Source organism: Cupressus sempervirens, chromosome 7, assembly GCF_028749045.1.
Source record: "Cupressus sempervirens isolate cs-2001-9-10 chromosome 7, ASM2874904v1, whole genome shotgun sequence".
NCBI classification, from domain to species: Eukaryota; Viridiplantae; Streptophyta; class Pinopsida; order Cupressales; family Cupressaceae; genus Cupressus; species Cupressus sempervirens.
In genome coordinates this window covers 57,589,252-57,617,087 of record NC_143124.1, presented here as the reverse complement: position 1 = coordinate 57,617,087, position 27,836 = coordinate 57,589,252, and the positions used below count along the sequence as shown (strand labels likewise).

Here is a 27,836-nt window from a genome sequence, read left to right as displayed (position 1 = left end):
GAAATCCTTGACTGCAATAAGACAAAGATGATGGATTTTACGACAACAAATGGTCAAAACAAGTTGACCATACTTCTCAATACTTTTGGGACACCGCTATCCTCCCTACAAACTGTAAGTTGATCAATTTTCAAATAATCGAAAACATTATGGCTTTTTCTGAAAATTTTGGCATTTGCCCTTCATGATCTGCATAGTTTGTAGTCGAAATTTGAAAAAAAATTGAAAAAAAATCACTACATTTTCGTGAATCTGAAAAAAAACAAAAATTGACTTTATTGTCTTTAGTACATTTTGTTAGAAATTAGACTTTCCCATACCTTCTGCCTCTTCTTCTGCTTTACCACATCATTTCCCACCGAATTTGGTACCGTACGTTGTGGGTACAGTCGGTCAGCAATTCTCTGTAATACAGTTAAAGCTTTCCCTTCTTCTCCAACTTTCAGTGTGATCTGAACTCCCTTCTCTATTCTCACATTGCTTAGGCTACCTTCAATATCATGTTGGGTGAGTACAACTGTGATTAAGCTATTCCTTTCAGGTTCGAGCATATAGCCGCCATCAGATTGAAATGTTAGAAGACCCCAATCATTAGAATTAGGCGATGATGTTGTTAAGAGCAAAGCATATATAGTGATTGCACTCGATGTGCTGCTCATCTGCAATATATCAAACTCTTCTATCTCAACCTCACTGACTTCGTGGGCATCAACTACCTCAGAAAACATATTTTCATTCAATTTGGATGACACTTCACCCATTTCGTCCTCCTGTTCGAAAACAATTTGCATGATTTTCTTTACCGGAAGCTTCTGAAACATTTTAAATATTAGTGTAAAAGGAGCGAATAATAAAACATTATTCTGAAAATATTAAAGATAAAACACATCTTTAAAAGACCGAATAAACTTGTTTTCCACTCAAAATAAATTGATGGAAAGCAGTACTACCTTCAATCCACAAATGTAATTCCGTATGCACGATGCACATCCACCATCAGGAATTCCAATAACAAGACTTGTCAATCCTGGCAACTCTTCTGCCCCTTCTACGCTCTCTAGCTCACGACATCGTACAATACTGATTTTCTCCAGACGACGTAGATGAGAAAGGGTAGGCACCCATTTCAACCCATCGCAGTTTTCTAGTCTCAACGTTTGAAGCCCTATTAGAGTAGACAAATCTGACATTGCTTCCAACTGAGGACAGTCATACACATGAAGAGTGCTCAGTCTCTCTAGCTTCTTTAACTCCATTTCTTGTAGATTACCCATATACCTAACTGTCAGTAATCGAAGTCTGGGGCACATCTCTTCACTAATTACCAATTTGGATATATTTTTAAGATGGACAAATTGTATAGCTTCAAGGTTATCCATGCGGCTGCTTGTAGAAGAATCTGAATTGTTTGAACCTCTACCTTTGCTCAGATCAAAATTCCCTCTGAAGAAGCCACCCTTCGTACTCCTAAAGTCTAATGATCTAAGATTACTAAGTTGTTTAATTGATTGCGCCAAGGACGTTGCGTCTGTCTTCTCTAGTGAATCATTTATATATAGTTCTTCCAAATGACTGAACATTTTTATTAGATCTGGAAGCTTTTGCAAAGAGGGAGAGTTCAAAATCCTCAGCTTTCTCAACTCGAAGCTGGCCTGGCATTGACGGTTACATTAACAAATGAATTGCTTCTCAGTAGTTAACGATCTTCTTGAAACAAATATGATGAAAGGAGACTTAATCTCCATGAAAGGATAACGAAATACCTGAGGATTGATCTGCAACTGTTGCTGAAAAGTGCTCCACAATTCTTCCATTCTCGAAATTACCAAAATGTGCAATATATGTAGAGGAATCCATGAAAGAATGCTCGTTGATAATTTTTCATTCTCACTATAAATTTCAAGCCACAGTAGGCCAGTCTCAGATATAAAATAAACAATTCTGCTTCCGATAGTCAAATCCTTCAAACGACGGAAACACCTGCCGTTTGCTTCTGCCAATATTTGCTTAAATCCTTTTGCTTCCTTCAGATAAAGATAAGGGTTAAGTGTTATTGGCGAGAAAAACTTTTCAAAGACGCATATATTAAAAGATTTTGACAAAATCTTTTTATAGTTTTTAATTTAAAAAATATAAAGAAGAAACACACCATAGATCGCAGGAGTTCTGATCGCCATAGCCGAGGAGGGCCAAACTCATCTGCCATTTGTCTTCCCAGATCGCGAAGGTGATCGTGCATTTCAAATGCTTGATTAACCACTTCAACCAGGCACTTATCTTGCAGCGTTTGAAGGGCATACTCAGCACTCCAACCAGACGCATTCCAGATTGTTATAGCATTACTTATCAAATCAATGGAACGGTTTTTATTGAACAGGCAAGCTATATCTATAAATATCTGTTTCTCCTCTCTGTCTAGACCGTCAAAACTAATTCTGAGCCTCTGCATTATATCTTTGGGCTGGATTTTCTTCACTTTTTCCAATACCTGCTCCCAATATTTCTCATCCCCACGATAAACATGTGCGCCCAAAACTATGAGTGAAAGCGGAAGACCTCCGCAGTAATCGACGAAGCTTTCAACCAATTTCTCATATGCAGCGGGTGTATCACCTCCATGGAAAGCATGGCTACAGAAGAGCTCCTTAGCACGATGCTCATCCATACCCTTCATCTTATACCGCAAATCTGCACCCCTTAGCACACTCTGGTCACGGGTTGTAACAATTAGCAGGTCACCAGAGCCCAGCATGCCTTGAGGTAATAGGGCGTCTAACTGGTTCTCATGGTCGATATCATCTAAGATTATAAGGAAATGCAAATGTCTTGCCCGTCCCAGATGACCCATCAGCTTTCCAATTCCATGGTCTACACTCCTCGCCTCTTGATTTCCACCTAAAAGATCTTGTAAGAGCTGCCTTTGTAAGCAGTGCAATTTACCTCTGGCATGTGATTCTCTCACATCAGAGAGAAAGCACGATGCATTGTAGCCTGAACGCTTCCTGTTAAACAACTCCTTTGCCAGGGTAGTCTTTCCAGAGCCCCCAAGTCCGAAGATTCCCACCATCCCCGCTATCTTTGAAAAACATTTCTCAAAATCTTTGACGACCTCGTCAAGTCCAACTGGATATTTGGCAACATGCAAGTGTGTACTCTTTCTCTTTTCTTGAATTACTTGTACCACACGAGATACAATCTTTTCACACAAATTGCTGAAACCCGAAACCCAAAACCCAGAATGTCATTAGAAGCGGAATCTATTAAGCTAAAAATGAATGTCGTGTACTGGAGGAAAACTTAAAGTAAAGCATGATGAATCGTAGTCAAATACAAAGCGTATGATTGCTATCTTACTCTTGATGATGGCTGAGTTCGTAACCAGATATATTTGAAGCAGATACGAGGGCCCCTTTCCATTCATCCAACTTTTCAAGATTTCTGCCTTTCTGTTGATACCCAGAAAATGCCGCCGCATACTGAGACTTGTTGTCGATGTGGCGCAGCTCCCAGGGCTGGACATCGTAAAAGACAGGAATAAAGAGGTCGTCGGTTTGTTTTAACATAAGAAGCAGCTCATCCAAACACCAAGAGGACTGTGCATATCCTTTGGAAAAGATGGCTATCTGGACTCGAGATGAAAGTATGCCATTTGCAATAGCAAAAGGAATAGAGTCTCCCCCTTCAATTTCTTCACGATCTAGAAAGGCTTTGCATTCTCTTGCCTTGAGAAGGTCATAGAGTTGTCTGGCAAGGGTATCTTTGACGTCAGGACCCCGATGACTGATGAAAGAGTGTGTCTGCCACTAGACAAAAAGATAAGAGGAATCAGTCCAAAATATCCCACCCGCTGGGGACCAAGATTGTGTCTGCCACTAATAAAAATATCGGTGGAATGGTATTACACTGTTGGGGGGCCGCCAATGACAGTTGGTCGTGTGGAAGGGGAAGCGTCTAATTGGAGTAGACCAATTTTTTTCTATTTAATAATTAGTTTTAAAATTATTTAACAATGATTTCTGAATTTTAATTTATTAAAAAAATGATAACAAAGGAGATTCCGTAGCCACTCGCAGTGGGAAGGTGTGCTCTATTTTTTCTTATTTACTCTTTTGGTTTCTAAATACTGGCGAAATGGTATTTTTATGTAATCTAACTAGCAATTGTACTAAGATAGGAATACATATTGACGGTCAATTAGAGAAATAAGGTAGGTGTATTTTGATAATACAATATCATAATCTAAATTGTAAACACATAACTAATTCTAATCATGAAGAAAATCCACACCATTATCCCAACTCTAACTATAATAAAAGCATCTAACTTCACTCATAAGTGTAGCTTCAATCTTAGCTTAATAATAACCCTAATGAAAAGTACTCCAATGAAAAGTGTAACCCTAAGTATCATACAAACCATGATGTAAGTCCTTATCTTAATGATAATTGTAACTCTAAATCTTATTGACAAATCTAATGTCAACCTCTATTCTAACCCTACCATAACACAAATATTAAATATAAATCCTACAGAAGATTATAATGCAAACTTTAAACCTCATTCTAACTCTAATCATGACATTAAAACTAGTATAAAATGTTTAAACTATATGACGTTTGAAATAATAATTTTTTTAAAAAAATTTAAATAGAAAAAACATTGATATAAGATAATTCATTGTTAAATAAATTGGTCCATATAAATAAATGTCAACATTCTTTTTATTTATTGAATATTATCAATGTTTATCATTTTTAATATATCGATAAGATTGTTAGATTCTTATAGATAAGTAAAATATAAAAATAGTTATTAGATATAAAAATATTGTAACACATTTTAGTCTATTGTCATATTTATTAAAATCTAGAATATGAAAAATAAAAATAAAAATAGAAATATTAAATATAAAAAAAATAAAAAATAAAAATTAGAAATATAAAATATATTTAAAAAATGAAACTGAAATTAAATATGTATTAAAATGATTTAAAAAAACAAATATTAAAGAAAATTCAACTCAAAATAAATAAATCAACTTTTTTAATCATTATCTTTCAAAAGTTTGGGGATAGTGATATGATTAGTTGGAGTAAATGGGCTATCTCTCTAAAGTATGATTTTTTTAAATTCTTAATCCTTGAGACAAAATGTGAAACATTTGAATCACTAAAATGTAAAAAGTCTTTGAGTTTAATTTTTAAAAATAGATTAAGTGCCAACATCAGAATTGAGATAACAAACCTTCATAAAGTGAAATTGACAATCTAAACTTAATCAATTGAAATAAAGGTAAGATTGAATTTCAAATAAATAATTGATAACTTTTGATACAATCATCAAGATAGGAATTATAAAAAATATATTCAACAAAGGCAATATAAAACCAACATTAACCAATGCTAACTCCTAAGATGGGCTTTGAAGATCGACCATTAGAATTTTGATGGTACACATGAAGAGAACCAAAATCCTTGTATACATTCAAGATTAGCATAAATATAATGAACATTCCTTTGAGAACAAATATTTGCAACTACATTGAAATGACATCAAGCCATTATCGTGTGCAACTATATAGATTTATTACAACAAATTTTTAAACAATTTTGATAGTTTTAGATCCATAGAATTTTCCCCATATTATCAAAATTCAAGTACAATTTATACTTTTCATTTTACAAATTAAAGTTAGTTTTGATAAATACGTAAAATTATATAGTATTTATAAAAAAATTATAATATTTATGAAAAATATTATAAATAAATGGAAGGATGTAAAATCCAATGTTAAAAGGTGAGAAGAATTGATTTGAAAATGGAATATGGTAATAGAAGAGTGACATATGTATAGCTCTTGACATTACTTATTATTATTAAAAATAAAAATTCTATTATGTTTTCAAATTATTTAATAAATAATTTTAAATGTACATTTTAAAAATTTAAATAAATAAGAAAAATGATTTAAAAACTTTAATAAATTATTCATGTAGTATTTAAAATTACAATTCTATTTATATATCCAAAATTCAAGTACAATAAATAATTTTCTTTTTACAAATTAAAGTTAGTTTTGATATATATGTAAAAGTCTATATTACTTATAAAAGAATCATAATATTTATGGAAAACTATAATTGGGTGGGTCATGTAAAATCAAATGTTGAAAGGTCATAGGAATTGAGTTTAAAATAGAATATGATAATAAAAAGAAAGATATATATGTATGTGATGTGTGTGTGTGTGTGTATATATATATATATAGTTGGAAACTACAATTAAAATAATTGTTATGTTGTCATTGATGTCAAACCTTATTGGTGAGATAGTTTTCTATTTGATTTGAGTGTCATATATATATGATTGATGAAGAGGATTTGAGAAGTTGGTCATAATAAAAGTACCCAAATGAAAAGTTGAGTTATGAGAAGAAACTACAATTGACACTTGATTAGTTAGACTTTGACAAGATAAAGTGATTGTTTGAATTATGTTGCAAGTGAAGAAGATAGTTGTACTGAAGCCTTGATGAAGCGATCAAAGATTGACCAAATGCATAGGCTTGACCAATCAATAGCAACAAAAATTAAGGAACTTGAAGTTCATGCCAAGTGATGCTAGTGTAAACCAAGCCATAGTACAAGCTGACTAGAAATATTGTTAACCAAGCACCAATATTGATGGAGTGTCATTATATGTGTCAAACAAAAATTTAGTAGTGATCAAATAACCTAGTGATGACTAAATGTCAGAACATAGTGTTGGCTGAGTGACAATATTTTGATAGTTTATGAAAACATTGTAAATTATAGACAACAAAGTTGATTTCTTGGAATATGTTTAAAGTGTCATGTGTTAGAATCTGAAAAGATTAATAACCCAGAAAACTAGTGCAAAGAGTAAATATCTAAACTATGAATGCAAATGATACAAAATCAAAATAGCATCATAGAGTTAGTCTCCAAGAGAGTAATGCAAATGCTGGAAGCAAAATAACATTAAGAGGATGCAAAAACAAGAGATGCAAATACAAGCCAGGTAGCATGCTTATATAGGCTAGGAAGAGGGAGGAGGTGGCAACACCAACCAATGAGGAGCAACCATCTATTGGACTAAAGATAGAAAAGTATCTTCCCAAGATAGCTAATGGATGCTCACATGTAGGAAGGTGACACCTCACAACCATTCACCTAATAAGACATGCTTTATTAACCTAAGTGAGATTATTAAAAGATGTAGGAAAAACCTAGCAAAATAGGAAAAATAAAAAACTACACTAACACCCCCCCATAAGCAAAGCTTAGGTGGATGTAGAAATGGGTCCTGACAAGTCAAGCCTGATGAGGTACCCATGTACATAAGATTTCTCAAAAGAGAGAGAAAAGAGACCCCCCCAAAAAAAGTCAGGACTCCAAGTGAGAGGAAGAGGCCCCCCCCAAAAGATGAAGCATCCTGCACCCCCAGCAAAGCTCGCAAATGAAGGAACTTTCTCTCAATGAAGGGTTTGGTGAAGATATCAGCAACTTGCTCGGAAGTCAGACAATAGTGAAGGTCAATGACATGACCATCGATGAGCTCCCGGATGTAGTGGATGTGGACCTCTATGTGTTTGGTCCGTTGATGATGAACTGGATTTCGTGAGATCTGAATGGCACTCTAGTTGTCACATAATATGACTGATTGCCATCTGATCTGGATACCAAAATCAGTGAGAAGATGTTGAATCCAAATGGCCTCAGTGGCAGCATTTATAGCCCCTCGATACTCAGCCTCAGGAGAAGATAGAGCAATAGCAGACTTATTTTTGCTCGACCAACAAACAGGCCCTGACCCAAGTGAGAAGCTATACCCTGAAGTAGACTTGCGATCCTCAAAATCACCTGCCCAATCTGAATCTGTGTAGCCCACCAAATCAAGCTCAATACCTGCTGCGTAGTGAATCCCACAACTATGAGAACCTTGAATGTAGTGAAGGATCCGCTTGGCTGCTTTCCAGTGTAACTCATGGGGCTCCTGCATGAATCGAGAGACCATGCCTATAGAATAGGAGATGTTAGGTCTCGTATGAGTCAGATAAATGAGACTCCCAACAAGTTGGTGGTACAAAGTGCCATCAACAAGTGGAGAAGAACATTGAGCCTCAAGTTTGACTCCAGAAAGGAAGGGAGTCGGAGGAAGCTTACAGTTAGCCATATGAAACCTCAAGAGTAAATCTAGAGCATACTTGGATTGTGTGATGGTGATCCTAGAAGGAGACTGAAGGATCTCAATCCCGAGAAAGTAATGCAACAAGCCCAAGTCAGTCATCAAAAAATTGTCCTGAAGGGCCACTTTGACAGCCTTAATGGTGGGTGAAGAACTTCCTGTGATCAGCAAGTCATCAACATACAAAACCAAAAATAGAAGTGAATCACCCTATTGCAAAATGTACACATTAGGATCAGAATGGCACCGAGTGAACCCAACTGATAGAAGGAAGGAGTCCATCTTGGCATACTAGGCCCGAGGAGCTTGTTTGAGGCCATAGAGAGACTTTCGAAGATGACACACAAGTGAAGAATCCTGAAGGAAGCCCTGTGGCTGCTCCATGTAGATCTCCTCATGAAGGTCACCATGAAGAAAAGCACTCTTCACATCCATCTGATGTACTTCCCAATGATTAGCTGCAACAATGGCAAGAACAATTTGAATGTAATTCATTTGGGTAACTGGTGCAAAAGTCTCAGAGTAGTCAATCCCAGGAACCTGGGAGAATCCTTTGGCGACCAAGCGAGCCTTGTGTTTGTCAACTGACCCATTTGCTGCAAATTTTGTTCGATAGATCCACTTACATCGAACAAGTTTTCTTCCTTTAGGAAGAGGGACAAGATCCCAAGTGTGGTTCCTCATCAAGGAACTGTACTCTTCCTGCATAGCTGTATCCCACTCAAAAATACCAGAAGCCTCATGAAAGGACTGTGGATCTGAGGCAGTAGCAATGAAGACATGTGGAGCATCCTGGAATTGTGAACGAGTTCGCCTGGTGTCTGATGGATCCCCAACCCAATCACTTGCATACTGCAAGGTCTGTCTAGCCCAAAGTGGGCAAGAAGATGGAGAATCTAGAGGGGAATCATTAACCTCTGAATGATGACTAGGGGAGGAAGGACATGAGTTCTCTGAATCACTTTCTGCATCAGAAGTAGAGGTAGAAGACTGTTCAGGTGAATCTGACTCATCAGAAGATCTGTCATGTATCCCAAGTGACTTTAATGTCAAGGTAGAAGGAGTTGGAGAAATGATAGAAAGTGAGCTTGAAGATCCCTTCTCAAACTGAACACTCCTCTCAATGAATAACTCATGTGTAGTAGGGTGGAGCAACCGATAACCCTTCACACCATTAGGATAACCTACAAATATGCAAGGTCTTCTTTGCGTATCCAAGGCCTTACATTTCTCTGTAGGATTGTGGGCCCATGCAGGTGAGCCAAAAACTTGGAAGTGCTTAACTGATGGTTTTCAACTGCTCCAAGCTTCAAAAGGAGTAACTACCTTCAAGGCTCGGTGAGGAACACAGTTCTGGATATAACAAGCACAGTTAATGGCTTCTGCCCAATACTGTGGTGCAAGAGATCTAGAGTGAATCATACAGTTTGCCATTTCCTTCAAGGATCTATTCTTCTGTTTTGCAACACCATTTTGCTGAGGATTATATGGAACTGAATGCTGTAAATCAATCCCCTCTGAAGTGCAAAATCTTTCAAATCGATGGTTGACATACTCACCACCATTGTCTGTGTGCAAAACCTTGATGGCTTTCCCAGATTGCTTTTCTACAAAATTTTTGAAGTCTTGAAAATGATCAAATACCTCTGACTTATGTTTGAGAAAGTACACCCATGTATATCGAGAAAGGTCATCAATGAATGTGAGGACATATCAGGCCCTGCTGAAAGAAGGATGTTGAAATGGACCAGCCAAATCACTGTGAACTAACTCTAGTATCTGTGAAGCTCTCCATGCCTTACTTTTGTCAAACTTTTCCTTAGGATGCTTACCAAGAATGCAACCTTGGCAAACACCTCCTGAGAATTGAACCGAAGGCAACCCTGTGACCATGCTCTACTGGTTGAGCTGATGCAAATAGCGAAAGTTAAGATGGCCAAACTGCTCATCCCATAATTTACTCACATCATTAGAGTGAGTGAGAAAAACAGATGAAGGAGGATCATGAACAAAGTGAGAAAACAGATAGAGCCGTGACTGATGATCTGCTCTCCCAACTGCAAATACAGAATCACTATGCAACTCACGTATCTCCACTGAATCAGGAGTGAACTCAACCCGCTTGCCTAAACCTGTGTGAGTGATTTGGTATATTGATAGGAGATTAGTTGATAATGAGGGTACACAAAGAACATCATGGAATGTGCCATCCTCCACATCAACAGACCCTCTCCCACACACCTCAATAGGAGTGTCATCACCCATCAAAATAGAAGGCATAGTACATGGCTCCAAGGATGCAAGTTCTTCCTTAGATGAAGCCATGTGATGCGAAGCACCCGAATCAAGAACCCAAGTGGATGGTGAGGAAGCAACTGCAAAAAGAGCTTTGCCCTTTCCTTTCCCCTTGTTGTTTTCTTTTGCCTTGTTAGATTCTTCATTAGAACTTTGTTTGATAGACTCGAGAACACTTATATTATTCTTCTCAAGAATGTATGTCAAGTGATCAATTTGTTTCTTCAAACATTTATGTTCATCATGATCGGGTCTTTTACAATAGGCACATTTAACCTTTTCTTTCTTAGGCTTATCGCTCTTAGAGGATGAGGTATCAATAGTTGCTTTTGAAGCAATTGGTATCTGATCCTTCTTTTCCTCACGATTATTTTGTTTCTCATCCTTACTATTGTTGTTACTACTTTGTCCTTTTTGTTCTTTTGTGCCTTGGTTGGTTGCTAAGGCATGTGACTTAGAGGACTTAAGAGTGCCCATCTGGATTAGCTTGTCCTGTTCTCGAGTGAGATTGAAAGCAAAATCATCTAGAGATGGCATGGTGAATTGAGTATCAAGTGCACCCTTAGTAGAATAGAAGGTAGAGACAAACATAGAATATTCTGAACTTAGCTTATAGAGAATACTGAGAATCAGTTGTTCATCGTTCTTTTAAATTCCACATTGTTTTAACTGCAGCCTTAGTGATTTCAATTTGGTGAAGAAATCTTGGATTGTGTTGAAATTGCCTGGACTCAAACTAATTAATTCATTTTCTAACATATGACCCCTCATTGAATCTTGTGTGCCAAATAATGTTTCTAACTTTGTCCATACTTCATTTGGTGTATCCAAAGACTCAATGTGAAATAGCAAGTTAGGAGAAACAGACAAACACAATGTTCCATATGCCTCATCACATTTGTTAAACCACTTAGGCTTGTCTTCATCTTTAGCAGGTTCAGTTTCAAGTCCCATAGTTATCCTATTTAATCCAGCTTTCCTTAAGTGAATTATCATGCGTGATTTTCACTCAAAGTAATTGTATGGAGTTAGGATGGGCATATTTGTTTGATCCATGATGAAGAAATGCAAAGAAATGCTAAAAAGAAGAGAACCCAGCCACGAAAATGCCCCCCCCTTTTTACTCAATCAAAGAACACACCCCCCCCCCCCCCCAAAGAAATATGATTTGGCACTTTATTTTAGTGCATTTACAATTACCACTAGAAAGAGATACTTAGTGGTCTTGATTTCAATGCATTACAAACCCTCATGAAGTGCATATGCTAAAAGTGAAACTTGGGTGCAATAATCAAAGAAACAAATAGCACCACTATGATCTACTCAAAAAATCATGCACTTTCAAAAAAAGAATCGCCTCGATATGAGGTTGTATGAGAAAGTTATGATCCTCCAAAGTTTCCAAAATGAGAACTGTGCACAGTCACGGCTGAGAATCTGCAATTTCTAAAGAATTCATGCATGAAAATCAAAAAACAACTCCACTAGTGGATAGAGCACACAAAAATAGCCAAGTTTATAACAAGAATCATCAAAATCGGAGTCCGTATGAGCAAGAACGAGACATTTGAAAACTGCATTCAATTCTGCGACTGCCAACGGAGAGGGGTATGGCTGTAGCTTTGCATGCTCGATTCTGAAAAATATATAGCTTGTATGCAAAATTTAAAAGATACCCAGATGGTTTTTCGGGGCTGCGAAAAAAACTAGAAAGCGTTTTTCTTGCTGGTGTACAGAAGATGTTGTTGTAGTGTAAATCAGACGCCTTTAACAGTAGAAAATGGCTCCAAAAATTAAAAAATGACCCCAGCAACCAAAATATGTCATGCAAATGCTGGATCAGCTTCTTAAGTCCATCAATGGCATGCTGGAACCTGCAAAACTGATTGAAACCTCCAAATATGCAAGTTGGTTGTCAGATTTGAGATTGAAACCCCAGAGAAAAACTGTTTTTGTCAAAGCTTTTCTGATTCTCAGGATCATCCAAAGATGCAAGAGAAGAGCATAATTCATTTTTCAAAAAACTACAATAAAGTTTATTTGCCCCCCCCGAATCTCTCAAATAAGGAAACTAAAATATTCCCTTGCACATAGAAAAGCTCTGATACCATGTTAGAATCTGAAAAGATTAATAACCTAGAAAACTAGTGCAAAGAGTAAATATCTAAATTATGAATGCAAATGATACAATATCAAAATAACATCATAGAGTTAGTCTCCAAGAGAGTAATGCAAATGCTGAAAGCAAAATAGCATTAAGAGGATGCAAAAATAAGAGATGCAAATACAAGCCAGGTAGCATGCTTATATAGGCTAGGAAGAGGGAGGAGGTGGCAACACCAACCAATGAGGAGCAACCATCTATTAGGCTAAAGATAGCAAAGTATCTTCCCAAGATAGCTAATGGATGCTCACATGTAGGAAGGTGACACCTCACAACCATTCACCTAATAAGACATGCTTTATTAACCTAAGCGAGATTATTAAAAGATGTAGGAAAAACCTAGCAAAATAGGAAAAATAAAAAACTACACTAAAATCTTGAAGATAAGGATAAATGATCTAATGAATATTTTAATTAACGGAAACCATGTTTGTGCATTTCTATGCAAGGATTCAAGGAGAAGTTTAGAAAAGTTTCTAGAACAAAAAAGAAGAGATAAATTGGTGGAAGGATTTGATGAATCTTACCACACCCTAAGATCAATGGTGGTGTTTAAGCAACAAAACCTTAGAATTACCTATTTAAGGAGGTATAAAAGCTAACCTAATAAGGTTGGAGCAATTTTTGATGCTATTGATTGGTGAGCTTAAGAATAAGGTTGAGAAGCGTTGAAAGGAGGTGAAGAGAATTGCTTGAAGGGGTGCCAAGTGAATCAAAGACCAAGATTACAATGAAGGCCTGTCAATTGATCAATATTTGAGCTAAACTAAGATCTTTGTTTGCAAATTCAGTTTTATTTTCCTAATAAACCTAATGTTACTTTCTAACCATTGTAATAGTATTGAAATCCTTTAATCAAGGTTGACCTAACAATCATATGTAAAGCCTTTAATCAAGGTGGCATTCTAATGGAATGTTCTAAAGTCCTCTAACTAGGCCACTCCTAACAAAGTGATTAAATCCTTTAACCAAGTCACATTTAATAGTGCACTTTGTAAGCATTAACAAGGTTTTCTCCTAACATAGCTCACTTCAAAAGAGTGAAAGATTGGTGACATGATGTTGGTGGTTTATCCCAAATTGAGTTTCCACGTTAAATCATAGTGTCAAACTTGTATGGGTGATATTTGTGATGAGTTACTCTTAATGTTTAGATTCTATAACTCTTCTATATTTAAGACAATGGACTACTAGTTTATGTTACTGGAAGTTTACTATAGAGGCCAAGCTAATGGATGTTAAGATTTGAAGTTGTTTAGGTGTTTGTTTGTTTAATTGGGACATCTAGAGCTTAGATAAAAAATTCACCCTGCCACCTCTCAATTATTCTAAGCATTCTAATAATATATATGTATACAAGTCTACACACACACACACAAATACAAATTATTGATCTCAGGTTGGTTTTTACAAGTGAGTGTCAACACACTTAAGCCATTTACTTAGTTCATGCCGAGCACAACATGTAAGTATTAGACCATGCTGAGTTGCAATGAGTGCCAAGCAAATAGACCATGCTGAGTGATTTAGATGATGAGTAAATAGTGGATGTTGAGCAGTACAGGTGTTGAGTTAGAAGCAAAAATACAATGTATGCTAAGCATCAAAGACTTCATATGTCGAGTGATACAATTTGAACATATTGGTTTGAAATGGAAGAAACAACTATGTAAACTATTTGTGAGCCAAATTAAGGATAGATTACAATCTTCTAGAGATAATGATAAATCTATATGTGGATTCCTTATGTAATAACATGCAACCAATCAGAAAATGGGAAGATTTAAGTGGAAAAAAGGATGAATCTTAGCCATAGATTCATACCTAACCCTAAGCCACCTAAGTCTTCTTAATGAGGATGAAACCCTAAATTCTTAACAAGTGTACAAGGGGTGAATGATCGAATTGGAAGAGAAAGCAAGACAATTTGTATAGCATTCAAGGTGACTTAGAAGTAAGAGTGTATTTCAAAATCAATTAGAGAATGCATCAAATCATGAAGGATCAATCAAACATTGTGCAGAGGTGATCTATTATCAGGAAAGCAAGTGTCAACCACAAGATCTATGTTGAGAAATTTCAACAGGTGATTTCAGTTAAATCTCTTAATAGAGTAGTCCTAATAGGTTGTATGAAATACTTTAACAGGGTGCTTACTTAATTGTGAGTTGAAGTCCTCTAACCAAACACACTTCTAATAGGGTTTTGAAATTCTCTAACAAAGTGGGACTTAACAGTCTTTGCAAGCCTTTTATAGGGCAAGCCTTTCATAGGGAAAACCAAGATTCATGATCAAATGATTGTAACATTAATTAGATACACTTTATTGCTACAGTAGTGAATATTTGTGGGTGTCATCCCCACCCCAGTTTTACCTTTTCACATGGAGGTTTTTTAGGTAATCACATCTGGTGTTATGTGTGTGTTTGATTACATGTTTACATGATTGATGCATGTGTTTTACATGTTATTTCAATATATTAATGCATGTAATGTATGAATTGTGAAAGTTTATGGGTCCCAATTTAAACTCCTGATTCACATCCCCCCCCCCCCACCCCAAGAAGTTTACTCTCTTCCCACTTGTAATTCCAACAATTGATATCAGAGCCAAGTTCTATAAAAGAGAAGCTTTGCAGCTTAGAGGAAAGATTTTGAAATGGAAATCTACAAGCTGGGAAAGACTATTGAGAACTAGGAAATTGAAATAATTCTCATACTACATCAATTGAATGAGGCAAGAGAGGAACTAAAGAAATCCTTGAAGAGAAGCAAAGAGATTGCTATTGTAGAAAATGACATAGTATACAAAGAGATAGACACCACCAAGCTATTTGCAGATGGTAAGTCTAATGAATTTAGTGCAACAATTGCAAATCTAATGAAAAGAATAGAATCCAAGCTAAGGAAATAAGAATTCTCAAGCTAGAACAAGAATCACAAGCTATACTACTATGTGAGCTGACTGAAAAGAAGAAGAAATCCATGGAAGAAAAAGCCATGATTGAAGAAGACAAAATATTTTTGGCAAACAGATTGGAAGAGAAGTCAACAGAGTTAACCAAGATCTCCAACATGCAATTAGATACTCTAAGTCAAATGATGAATGACAACTATGAATTGAATGTCAAGGATGAAGTTGCAAAATGAAAAATTGTAGAATGACCTGAAAAGAGAAAAGGAATTTGTTGAAAGCCTCAACAAGCCAAATGAAGCCATCAAATACTTTGAGCAATTATTGAGATCCCCTAGATCCAACAAAGATACATCAAGATTGGGCTACACAAGCACTAAAGAAGGAGAGTCATCCAAAATTGTTGAAGAAAGGAACATCAAAGATAAGAACTTCAAACCTACTTGTCATAGTCATGGTAAGAAATGAAATTATGCTAATGTGTGCAGGGGCAAGAATGCAAATCAGAATGTCAAGCCTAAAAACATGACTCATTGTCATAAGTCCAACAAACAAGGTCATCAAGAAAATGAATGCATAACTAAGACTATGCATAAACAAAGATTTGAAGGATATTGCTATAACTATCAAAAGGATGGACATAGAGCCTTTGAATGCATAGCCAAATCCATGTGGTCATCAAATAAGCCAAAAAAGGCAAAAAGCTATGGAAACTTTTATAATTGGGATTATAATACAACATATAGCTATCACTATTGTCAAGAATATGGACATGTCCCTAAGAATTGTATTAGGACACACTTTAGTGGTAACTACAAAAGGTGGTTGAGTCAAACTATATGTTTTAGTTGTTTGAAGATTGGTCACATCAATAATCATTGCCCAACTAGGTCAAAGGCACCAAGTTGTGAATTGAATAAAGGAAAAGGCAAGGAAGATGTTGAATGCATCAGAGATGAGATGAACAAGACATGGAAAAAGAAGAATGATTGCAGCACATCAAATGGAGAAGGGGACACATCACCCAATGGGTCAAGTGATCACACCTCATCAAACTAAACAATCAAGAGGTATGTGGGACTAATATATAAGTGTTATATCATACATCAATTCCAAAAGAGATAGTATTGAAAAGACTACATTGGCATGAATAAAGATGCAAGTTGTTGTTGAAAATTCAAGTTAAATTTTTTAAGTTCTTCATGATGTTGCCAAGTATGCAAAGTTTTCTATGTATGTTGAGTGGAATGCTAGTAGATGTTGAGCTACTAAACTATCTAGTGGATGTCAAGTTCATAGTAGCTATCGAGTGATGGTAATATCAATGGATGTTGAATGATTTTGAAATTGGTTGATACCGAGCTTAGAACTGTACAAGCACTAAGTATTAAATGCAAGGTTTTCAAAGGATATATGATCATTTTTTGCTCATTATTCATCTTTCAAATTTGAGCAAGAGCGAGCATAGCGAAAGGCAACTCAGAAACTTGTTCAAGGCATTTGTAAAGAATCCAACAAAGATCTCACATCAGTTCTTTAAATTTCACAAGGTATTTAGCACAAGCCGAGCTACAAGTTTTATTTTACATAAACCCTAGTTTGATAGAATGCTGTCTAGCTCAAAAAATCTAGAAGGGAAAGAGGTTTTGAAAGTTTATCTTGTTAGTAATGAAGTCAAATAACCTGTATTTAATGCCATTCCTAACATAGCTTACAAACAAGATCCTTTTGGCACTTTATCCATGATCTTGCCAAATTTAATAATGGTGCAAGATGTAAGGAGATGTTATAATTGTAAAATTGGTAGCACTGGGGACTTAGAAATTAGAGAAGCATATGACACGTTATGTGAAAATAGTGTTCTGAATGAAGAATATAAAATCATTACGAAGAAGGGTTTAATTTATGCCCTAGATTCTCCTAGTGTATTTAAAACTGAATAAATTAGAATTGTGTTGATCCAAATACATAATGGATCTGTATGGCTAGAGCGTGGGCCAATTAAGATTACTAAAAGAATAATTCATAGGGTTACTAGCTACCCAACCCTAGATCAGCCCAATACTCTAAGGAGTGATTCCAAGGAAGTAATAGAGAAATACATTGGAGAAAAATAGAATAAGAGAGGCATGACAATAGATACCATTGTTGATCCATTGTTGAACTTTGTTGTAAGGGTCATTTCTCAAAAATTCTATCAATCAAGTAGATCGAATAGTGCTCCCTATATCACTATGGATGTTGGTTATAAGATTGTGAAGAAAGATCATACCTATGATTTGGTTGAGCTTCAACTACAACAACTAATGGAAAATCTTGGAGCTATTAGAAAGACCAAGAGTTCTCAATGTAAATTTGGTTCAATTCTATTCTACATATTCTTTTATGTGTAGAATACATTTCCCTCTTTTGGTACTATAAGTTGGAAAACAAACAGGTCAATTGTTGTATAGATCAATGAGTTTCTTGAACAAATGGAAGGAAACTTTGAGACATTAATGACAAGTTATTTTGAAGATTTTAAGAAATCAATGAATGAAAGAATGAGGATACCTATTTCAATTACTGAGCAACATTATAATGATATATGCTTTCTAGTTGATGTTGATTACACCTTTGTGCAAGCTGCCACACTAAGGGTTAGATGGTTAAGGCCACTTGGGTATGAAATTAATGTTGATGAATCTTAAGTAGCCATCACAACACTCTTAGTAAAATAAATTGATACAAGTTTAAAGATATTTGGCAACTATGAAATGGTAAAGTCAAAAATTACCATGGAGTTGAAAACTACCTCCACACTCAAGAAGAAAGATAAGTTGGTCAAGAAGCTAAAGGCCAAATTTGGAGGTGTAGATGAAGAGGATGAAGAGGAAGAACAAGCACAAGAACAAGAACCTCTTGCATTGACTCAAGGCATAGGAGAGGATAAGGAAGAGGAGGAAATAGAAGGTGTTGAGGGAGAAGAAGTGGACGAAGCACCCACTCATGATGAGCCAAAGAAGAGAAAGGCTAAGACATAGCTAGTGGAAAAGGAAAAGAAAATTGTTCAACCAAGCCCAACCGAGCCAATAGCACCTACCACTAGAGCCAACACACGAGCAACAACTCAGAAGGCCAAAGAGAAATCCAAGCAAATAGAGCAAGGTAGCCAAGTGCAAAAGAAACAAAGAAGAAAATATGTTGCACATTTGGATTCATATGAAGAAAGGATTGAATCAAATGATATAAGCCAATTCAAAGTGGTAAGTCACAAACCAATCTCTAATCTTGAAAATTTGTGTGAAAATATCAAGAATAATGCAAATTTATCTATTCTTAGAAATGTAAATTTTGATGATTTGAGCAAAGAGGAGAAAAATCTAGTGGAAGAAGCCCTATATGCAATGATGTCAAAATTTAAGACAACACCATTAGAATTTTCCAACACAATACCCAAGAAACTATATGATTTAGTTGAACAAAAATGACATTATTGTTTAAATTTGGAAATAAGGGAAACCACTTTAGCCCAAGTAATGCTAGAACTGACAAAAGGGCAGATTGCTAAGGCAAATAAGAAATATGGAGTTAGGTTGACACCTAAATATAGAGCCTTCAACATTCTTCAAAATAATATTGAAGACGTGGTCAAGAAATCAACCCAAATATGAAAACTTATCTATGGGTTGACCACTATGAAATAAGGAGAATATGACTCTTTTGAGGGTAAAGATGATGATAAGGATGAAGATGACAAAGATCATGACAAAGAAAATGATGATAATAAAGATGATATAGTTGAGGAGGAAACTAAAAAGAAAACTGATGAAAAGGCAACAGCTGAACAACAACAAGATGAATAGAGTGTGCAAGACACGCAAGTGTCAAGTGTTAGTCCTCCCCATTACACAATCAAGTCTACTTAAACTATCATTTTTAAGGATGTCTCCAACCTTTCAGCTTATACCATCAATCCCCTAACTGTAGAAGACTTGAAGAAGATATTGGACCAATCTTCACTGCAAGCTAAGCTATGTGATAATCCAGTTTTGGTCAGTATAGATGAGCTACAAAAGGTAGTAACTGATGTCACAAGGGACAAGGTGAATCCAAAAGAACCACCTTCTATCATCCCTTTAGTTACAAGTGTACAACCTTTGACTCAAACAATAGTAGATACATCTACTAAGGTTGACACAAGTGATAAAGTTGTTACTATTGAGAAGAAGTAGGCAGAATAGAAAGATAAAATAGGACAGATAGATACATCTGTACCTAAAGCACAAGAACAAGGTGCTATTGAAGTCATACTAATGGATTAGGGAAAGCCTAAAGAACATGAAAAAACACCTATGGTAAAGGAGAAGGAAGCCATCCAAGCATTGGTAACTCTACCAACATCTAGCACTCCACCTACACAAGTTCTTCAGAAGTTGAGCACAGAAGCTATACCATTGCAAATCTCAGTACTAGGCTCTAGCACTTCAAATGTTGAAAATGTAATTCACTATGGAGATATCACTCTTGATGAAGAGATTGTTATACCTAAGTTTGATTATGATACAATGACATTAGATCAAATAAGAATTCTGCAACAAGCCTTACATAAGAAAAAGCATCAAGAAATGCTTAGGAGAGAACACAAGTAGAAGCAAGCACTTCAAGACATTAAGGACATCTTTTTGGATGCATTTAGTCTACCAAATCCTGAAGAAACCAAGCCACTACTAGAACAACTATCAGATCTAGTGGAAAAGGTCAATAATGAAGACATTGATACTAATGCTAAATTTTTAAAATGGTTTGAAAAGAAATTGTAGAGCAAGGTAAATGAAAATATATCTGGTGATATAGCACTCACTCAAGTTGCATTGGCTATAAAGGTTACGGATGTGAAGAAGGTACTTGAGAATATATTCTCATTATACACCAAATTATGTGAACCTACACTTGTCACCCAAGAGACCAAGCATCATATTCTAAGCTTGGAGAGAAATCTCAACATATTAGGTACAAGATTACCTCAAAACCCTACTTAGAGTGAGAAGCATTTTATAGATTACTTCAGACACAAAGTCAATTAGTTGTGTTAATAGAAGAAGAGGCTAGCATAAGAGCCAAGTTGGCATGTATATAGGCATCCCTTACTCCACATATGGAGATAATATACAAGGAACTAGGTTATGTCAAGACTTTACTGAAGAAAGACCCCAATATTTCTACTCTAGATGGCCTAGTATGCACATCTTGTGTTGGCATGTAGGTCCATATAAACAATGGGTGAATGCCAATCCATGGGAACATGAGTAGCATAATGATTGACTTTCATTGCAGATTTGGAATGATAGTGTCGTAGTGGGAATTTCTTTTTTTTTTCAGAATTTTCCATCCATCTTTGAAGCATTGAGGTCCTAGCCCAATGGATAGATACATTACTACTGAGTTTGCAATCTATATCAAGTCATTGGATGTTGCATGTGACAACTGGGATGTAGCTCTTAAAATAATAATGGAAGTCCATAAATTTTTTTGGACAAACACATTATACGTGTATAGCCCATTTGACATAAGTGTCAAAAAGGGGGAGATAAAGTGAGGGAGAAAAATACCATGGGGGAGTATGGAAAAAGGGGGAGTAGAGAATAAAATAAAGGAAGAAATAACAAAGGGGGAGCCTAGTAGTACAGTTATATCATTGAGGAGATATACATTTTTTAGGAAAGTAGTAAACTAATATAGATATTAGCTATGACAAATCATATCAGATGAAAGAGTATCATATACAATGCATTGAAGTTAGAGAGGAGCATAGATTTCAAATACAAAATAGACACATTAACTTAGGGGGAGTTATCTATTTTGAGGTTTATAAGTTATTGCAAAATTTTGAAATTTTGAAGTTTTGTATTTAAGCCGATTCATGGATGTGTTATGCTCGAGAAGATGAGATTGATTATGTATATTTAAATGTTTTTGACACTCATGTCAAAGGGGGAGATTGTTGATCATAGATTGGTTTTGACAAGTGAGTGTCAACACACTTAAGCTATTTACTTAGTTCATGCCGAACTAGTAATACATGCCAAGCACAACATGTAAATATTAGACCATGTTGAGTTGCAATGAGAGTTGAGTCACTCTAGTGCTAAGTAGATAGGCCATGTTGAGTGATTCAGATGCCAAGTAAATAGTGGATGTCAAGCAGTACAGATGCCGAGTTAGAAGAAAAAATACAGTGTATGCTAAGCATCAGAGACTTCATATGTCTAGTGATACATTTTGGAAATATTTGTTTTAAATAGCACAAACAACTATGTAAATAATTTGTGAGTCAACTTAAGGATAGATTACAATCTTTTGGAGATAAGGAAAAATCTATATGTGGATTCCCTATGTAATAACATGAAACCAATCAGAAAATGGGAAGGTTTAAGTGAAAAAAATGGATGAATCATAGTCGTAGATTCATACCTAACCCTAAGCCACCCAAGTCTTCTTAAGGAGGATGAAACCCTAAATTCTTAATGAGTGTACAAGAGGTGAATGTTTGAATTGGAAGAGCAAACAAGACAATTTGTAGAGCATTCAAGCTAACTTAGAAGTAAGAGTGTATTGCAGAATTAGTTAGAGAAGAACAGAGGATAGAGAAGAATGTAACATTGATACATCAGATCATGAAGGATCAATTAGAAATTGTGCAAAGATGATCTATTATCAAGCAAGCAAGTGCCAACTGTAGGATCTATGCCAAGACATTTTAACAGGTGATTTTGGTTAAATCTCTTAATAGAGTAATACTAATAGCCTGTATGAAATACTTTAAGAGGGTGCTTACTTAATTGTGAGTTGAAGTCCTCTAACCAGGCACACTTCTAACAGAGTGTTGAAATCTTCTAATAAGGTGGGACTTAACAGTCTTTGTAAGCCTTTAACAAAGCATGCCTTTCACAATGCAGACCATGATTCATGGTCAAACCATTGTAACCTTAATCGGATACACTTTATTGCTGTAGTAGTGAAGATTTGTGGGTGTCATCCCCACCTCAGTTTTACCTTCTCAGTTGGAGGGTTTCTAGATGATCATATCTAGTGTTATGTGTGTGTTTGATTACATGTTTACATAATTGATCATATGCTTTACTTGTTATTTTAGTATATTAGTGCATGTGATGTATGAATGGTGAAAGTTTTATGAGTCCAAGTTTAAACTCCTAATTCACCCCCCCACCCCCCCCTAGAAGTTTACTCTCTTCCCACTTGTAATTCCAACACAAATATATGTGTGTGTCTACACACACACACACACACACACACACACACACACACACACACACACACACACACACACACACACACACACACACACACACACACACACACGCACACGCACACGCACACGCACACGCACACGCACACGCACACGCACACGCACACACACACGCACACACACAAATATGTTTAACAAAGTTTCTATGAAGGATTGAATTATTTCTGAGTCTAGATATGCAAATGTGAAAGAAAATAGAAGTCAAAGTTCATTTTTCTGCCATGCAGAAGCACTTTTAAAATTTTCCATAATGGAGTAGTCAACTTGGGATTTTCCACCAAAAGAAAAAAAAATGTAGTGGAAAAATCTATTAGAATCTGATAAGATTAATAACCCAGAAAACTAGTGCAAAGAGTAAATATCTAAACTATGAATGCAAATGATACAAAATCAAAATAGCATCATAGAGTTAGTCTCCAAGAGAGTAATGCAAATGCTAGAAGAAAAATAGCATTAAGAGGATGCAAAAATAAGAGATACGAATACAAGCCAGGTAGCATGCTTATATAGGCTAGGAAGAGGGAGGAGGTGGCAACACCAACCAATGAGGAGCAACCATCTATCGAACTAAAGATAGCAAAGTATCTTCCCAAGATAGCTAATGGATGCTCACATGTAGGAAGGTGACACTTCACAACCATTCACCTAATAAGACATGCTTTATTAACCTAAGCGAGATTATTAAAAGTGTAAAAAAAACCTAGCAAAATAGGAAAAATAAAAAACTACACTAACACCTCCCCATAAGTGAAGCTTAGGTGGATGCCAACCTAGCAAAGCTATGAAAGTAGGAAAATGGGTCCTGACAACAAGGCCTAATCAGGTACCCAATACAAGAAAAAGAACTAGATGAAGGAAACTAAGCCTCCAATCTAGGAAATGTCCCAAAGAGAGGAACAAAAAAGAGCATGAAGCATCTTCGAAGCATGAAGCTGCAAACACTATTAGAAGAAACTGTTGGAACCCCCACTGAAATAGTGCATGACCAAGTAGAGAAGACAAATTTTCAAGAGCTGATCAATCGAAGAGGTGACCTCCAAAGGTAGGAATGAATGAGTGTCTATATAGTAGATGAACCATCTCACTGAAATGCATAGGTGTCTAGCCACTGCATCCGCCTAGTACATAGGAACAAAAACTGAATACGTAGATCACTCAATCGAACCAAAGAAGAAAAAGAGCCAACAGGTGAACCCCCCCATAATGCTGAATAGGGAGAGGGGTGACAGGAACACTGAAATGCAATGCCAAAAACATCTACAAGAAGAAGAATTAGGAACACCAATAGTGCAATAGAAGTACAAGCATAGGATAAAGGGCGGTGTCACTGGCACACTCCATGGGCTAATGTCATGAAAGAAAAATTCACTTGACAAAGGTGGATGAGCACAAAATGGCAAAACATCATGACCCCCCATGGCACTTTATAACTGAGTGCAAGTACAAACAAACACAAGGTGTACAAGATCCTAGATATGCAAAAGCAGGCACTTTATCTTAGTGCATTTACAGAAAAAGGAATGCAATAGAATAGAAGCATACAATGCTCAGAAGTTAGAAAGAAGAGTGAGCCAAAAGAACAGAAGAAGAGATTCCAGGACCTGTAGAATCCAAGTAATCTGCCAGAGTGCAAAACTACAAAACTTGAAGGAGCAAGAACCTAGAGCAAAATTTGGATAAAAAACCTTTGCAACTGAATAACTCACAGAACCAGCTTTCCAACAATATCTGGCGAGCCCAGAAAAGAGTCTGAATGAGCGAGATATGGCTCCCGGAAGGCAAAATAGAACATCTAGCTTTGACTGCCAAAATAAGCAACCAGACTGTAGTAAAAATCAAAAACACCTATACCATCATCTCCGTCTCAGAACCAGCCTTTTGATGCATTTTTTGGATCGAAAAAATACGTCTGTATGCTCAAGTTATGGAAGAAAAATTGACAGGGCCTCCTCATGAAGAGCATATGCTAAAAGTGAAACTTGGGCACAATAATCAAGGAAAAAAATAGCACCATTGCGATCTACTCGAAAAATCATGCACTTTCAAAAAAAGAATCGCCTCGATATGAGGTCATATGAGAAAGTTATGATCCTCCGAAGTTTTCAAAACGAGAACTGTGCATAGTCACGGCTGAGAATCTACAATTTTTGAAGAATTCATGCATGAAAATCAAAAAACAACTCCACTAGTGGATAGAGCACAAAAAAAAAGCGAAGTTCATAACAAGAATTATCAAAATCGGAGTCCGTATGAGCAAGAATGAGACATTTGAAAACTGCGTTCAAATCTGCGACTGCCAACGGAGAGGGGTATGGCTGTAGCTTTGCATGCTCGATTCTGCAAAATATACAGTTTGCATGCAAAATCTAAAAGATACCCAGATGGTTTTTTGAGGCTGCGAACAAAACCCAGAAAGCATTTTTGTTGTTGATGTACAATAGATGTTGCTATAGTGTAAATTAGATGCCTTTAACAGTAAAAAATGGCTCCAAAAATCAAAAACCGACCCCAGCAACCAAAATATGACATGCAAATGCTGGATCAACTTCCTAAGTCCATCAATGGCATGCTGAAACCTGCAATACTGATTGAAAACTCCAAATATGCAAGTTGGTTGTCAGATTTGAGATTGAAACCCCAGAGAAAACCCATTTTTGTCAAAACTTTTCTGATTCTCAAGATCATCCAAAGATGCAAGAGAAGAGCATACTTCATTTTTCAAAAAACTAAAATAAAGTTTATTAGCCCCCCCCCCCGAATCTCTCAAATAAGGAAACTAAAATCTACTCTTGCACATAGAAAAGCTCTGATAACATGTAAGAATCTGATAAGATTAATAACCCAGAAAACTAGTGCAAAGAGTAAATATCTAAACTATGAATGCAAATGATACAAAATCAAAATAGCATCATAGAGTTAGTCTCCAAGAGAGTAATGCAAATGCTGGAAGCAAAATAGCATTAAGAGGATGCAAAAACAAGAGATACGAATACAAGCTAGGTAGCATGCTTATATAGGCTAGGAAGAGGGAGGAGGTGGCAACACCAACCAATGAGGAGCGACCATCTATCGGACTAAAGATAGCAAAGTATCTTCCCAAGATAGCTAATGGATGCTCACATGTAGGAAGGTGACATCTTACAACCATTCACCTAATAAGACATGCTTTATTAACCTAAACGAGATTATTAAAAGTGTAGGGAAAACCTAGCAAAATAGGAAAAATAAAAAACTACACTAACAAACTCATTTTCCACTGCACCTTTCGCAATCATTTTCAAATTTTCCATGGGAGAAGCAAATATTTCATTTTCTAGCAAAAGGATAAATGCGTAGCAGAAAATTCATTTTCCACTACGACTTTCACAGGCAAAGTCCAATTTTCCACATGAGGAGAGAAAAGGCAAATCTCAATCCACAATGAAGGTATATGGGGTCTAGCATCAAGAACACTCCAAAAAAATAATTTGTGAATCAATCTACATCAAAATTGTGTCCACATAGAAATGGAAAATTGAACATTGGGTGCGCTTTTTGCACTCAAAAATGGAATTTCCACCAAGCATCAAATCCAAAATAGAGAGATGGAAAAGAGCTTTTAGTTGATTAAACAAGTAATGATAATCTCACAATGATTTATTGCTTGAAGATTTGAACATAAATGTGGCATTAAATGTGAAAAGGAAAATTCATTTTCTACTATGCCTTTCACAGTCAAAGTTCAATTTTCCACAAAATGGAGAAGACAAAAATCAGATTTCCACTATAAGCATTTCAAAGAATTAACATCATAAGCATGGAAGATAACATTCTTACAGATTGAAGACATATGGATTATACAACATTGAAAGAAGAGTGGTTGGAAAATTTATTTTATCAATTCTGATTTTGCAACAGTCATATAGACCAGCATGCAGTAGCTCATATCTTTTGACTCAATGATTATTTTTATGATCGCTTTTTTCAGAATGCAAAAAACTAAGTTTGGAAGAACATATCCAGAAATGAGCTTGATCCAACAATGGACTAAAAAGATATGCCCCTCGAAAAATGACCATTTTTACCTGGCAGGAGTATTTATTTTGTTGTCCGCTCAACAAAGGAAAGATTTTGGATATTGATTTAACATATTTAAATTTCAATTGTTAAAATATAATTTAAATATGTTAATATATATCATTATGAACTTTAAAAGTTAATAAGCATATCAATTTTCAAAAGGAAAGAATGAGAAGTCAAAGAGACAAGATCAGTTAAAAAATTGAAAAGTCACCAAAAGAAACCAAACGATTGCTAGAGAATGTATTTATTGTAAAACCTTTTGATTTGCAAAGGGTTCTTCTTTTTTGCAAGAGATAGAGAGTTGGAGTAGGGGAAGGAACTTAGTTTATTTTTTTGCATTTTCATTATGCATGTTAAGAGTTCGAGTTTTTGTAATAGATTTACCATAAGTTGTGAGCAAATAAAATCTAAGTATTCTTATTTGTGATGTTCAAGGCAACAGGGGTTTTATTCTGAATCAGAGCATTTAGTTAGTTTTCTTTTGATCATAATTAATTAGAGTATTATTATTTTCATTTTTGGGCATCATCTTGCATCTTGTGTTGAATAATGAATGGGTTGTAGATCAGAGTATTTGCAAACATTCCTATTACAAGAATTGGGATTATTTAACAAATTGTTTCCACTGCATTTGCATACATAGCATTCACATTGCATTACGAATGTCAGGGAGTCATAGGAAGTGTCAATTCTTGGGGTTGGATAGGTGTAGAATTGAATTCTTTGCTTGAGTTAGTTCTGTCTAGGGCTGGCTTGGTTTTCCTCTTCCGTTCTCAAGTTAAGAACGTACCCAATTAGTTTAGAAACAAACAAAATCATTGAATATCATTGATAAGGGAGTTGTACCTTTCAATTCAAAAGAAATCTATCAACCTCATGATAGA

General features: G+C 35.8%; 1 protein-coding gene across 1 annotated transcript in view; it reads right to left on the bottom strand.

The window, feature by feature from the left end:
- Positions 1 to 241: 241 nt before the first annotated feature.
- Positions 242 to 27,836, bottom strand: part of LOC149545464 (disease resistance protein RML1A-like) — a 63,038-nt gene continuing 35,443 nt past the window's right edge. The window contains exons 3-7 of the mRNA XM_089793770.1: positions 3,355 to 3,803; positions 2,150 to 3,212; positions 1,764 to 2,024; positions 951 to 1,652; positions 242 to 812 (exon numbers count right to left, since the gene is read on the bottom strand). Of these exons, the coding sequence (XP_089649896.1) occupies positions 285 to 812; positions 951 to 1,652; positions 1,764 to 2,024; positions 2,150 to 3,212; positions 3,355 to 3,803 (3,003 nt within the window). The 3' untranslated portion in view covers positions 242 to 284. The remainder of the gene's footprint in view (positions 813 to 950; positions 1,653 to 1,763; positions 2,025 to 2,149; positions 3,213 to 3,354; positions 3,804 to 27,836) is intronic.